Raw genomic sequence first — 1,385 nt, 5'->3', positions numbered from 1 at the left:
CGACTCGATGGCACATAACAACAGAAGCACTGCCCTGTAGGGTTGCAATGAGTCGGAATAGGCTTCTCCCTCATGGCTTTAGTTTGGGTTTGGTGGCCCAAGAGGTACGTGAGAACGCCGCCTGTGTGATGGGAAATTCTGCCTCATCTACATAAAGGGTGGAGCCAAATGATGGTCAATTTGCATAGGGGCAAGCTAATTGGCGCTGCGCTCCAACCATCTGCAAAGCTGTGGACCAGGGTCCGCCCCCTGCGTCTGCCTGGGGGCGGAGCCTGGCTCCTAAGGCCCTGATCCTCCTCCTCCTCCTCCTTGTTTCTCAAGTATTACATGTCTGCGCGCCACATGGCCCTGGCCAAGGCCTTTCCGGATCACTTCACCTACGAGCCCCACGAGGCCGATGCCGTGAGTGGACCCAGGGTCTGGTGGGCTGGGGTGAGAGGGGGTGCCCCTCCTGGACTTGAGAGGCCTGGGGGGGGGGCGGGCACTGGATTCCTAGGCAGGGGTTGGGGGGCTCTTGTCCCGCTCTGCGATGTGTGCCCACACCCCTATACGCAGGCCCAAGGCTACCGCTACCCGCGGCCGGCGTCAGTGCCACCTTCCCCCTCGCTGTCACGACACTCGAGCCCACACCAGAGCGAAGACGAGGAGGAACCCCGGGGGGAGGACGGCGAACGCTACGACGAGGACGAGGAGGCCGCCAAAGACAGGCGCAACATCCGCGCCCCGGAGTGGCCGCGCCGCGCCTCCTGTACCTCATCCACCAGCGGGAGCAAGCGCGGTTCGGTGGACACCGGGCCTTCGAGCTCCCTCAGCAGCCCCAGCGAGCCCCTCAGCCCCGCCAGCTCCCTGGGGGAGGAGCGCAACTAGCTCCGCCCCCCCAAGTGCTGCGGCCCTCAAGCCTTCCAACCCCGACCTGGGGTGTGGGCGCAGAAGGGTATGGTTCCCAAGCCTTCCTCCGGGCCCCCAACCTTCTGTGGGATCCAGAGCCGCACCCCACACACACTCCAGCCCCTCCGGCTCTGTGCTAGGAGTCCCTGCACCCCAGAATTTACAACGCTGTGCCTTTCTCGGGGTCCGGAATGCACACTCTGTGCTCCGGAGCCCCTCAGGCCTGGCCCAGGTCCCAGAAGCCAGGAATCTGCCATTACTCTGTGGTGCCAGAGGTTTTAGGAAACCTGGTCTGTTGCCTTCCAGACTGGGCCTTCTAAAGCCCTTTGTGTCTTGCATATCCTAGACTAGAGAGTGTTCCCCGCCATCAACTGGCCTGGGGTCCACCAAGCACAGTGTTCCTGCTGATGGGACAATCAAGTCCAGAGCCCAGGTCCTTTCAGGGACTTAAGGTAATGGAACGAAGCCTTCCATTTCACCCGGGAACCTGGGCGCTC

The 1,385-nt window shown here is 62.5% G+C and overlaps 1 protein-coding gene across 1 annotated transcript in view; it reads left to right on the top strand.

The window, feature by feature from the left end:
• GYS1 (glycogen synthase 1) overlaps nt 1–867 on the top strand; it is a 20,475-nt gene extending 19,608 nt beyond the window's left edge. Inside the window, exons 10-11 of the mRNA XM_042781227.1 lie at nt 293–402; nt 556–867. Coding sequence (XP_042637161.1) covers nt 293–402; nt 556–867 — 422 coding nt within the window. The remainder of the gene's footprint in view (nt 1–292; nt 403–555) is intronic.
• Nucleotides 868–1,385: the final 518 nt, after the last annotated feature.

The sequence above is a fragment of the Orycteropus afer genome, unplaced genomic scaffold (genome assembly GCF_000298275.1).
Source record: "Orycteropus afer afer isolate SDZICR_OR568_19922 unplaced genomic scaffold, OryAfe1.0 scaffold00099, whole genome shotgun sequence".
Lineage (NCBI taxonomy): Eukaryota > Metazoa > Chordata > Mammalia > Tubulidentata > Orycteropodidae > Orycteropus > Orycteropus afer.
Note: the sequence above shows the minus strand (reverse complement) of the source record. Positions and strands in the feature narration are given on the sequence as shown.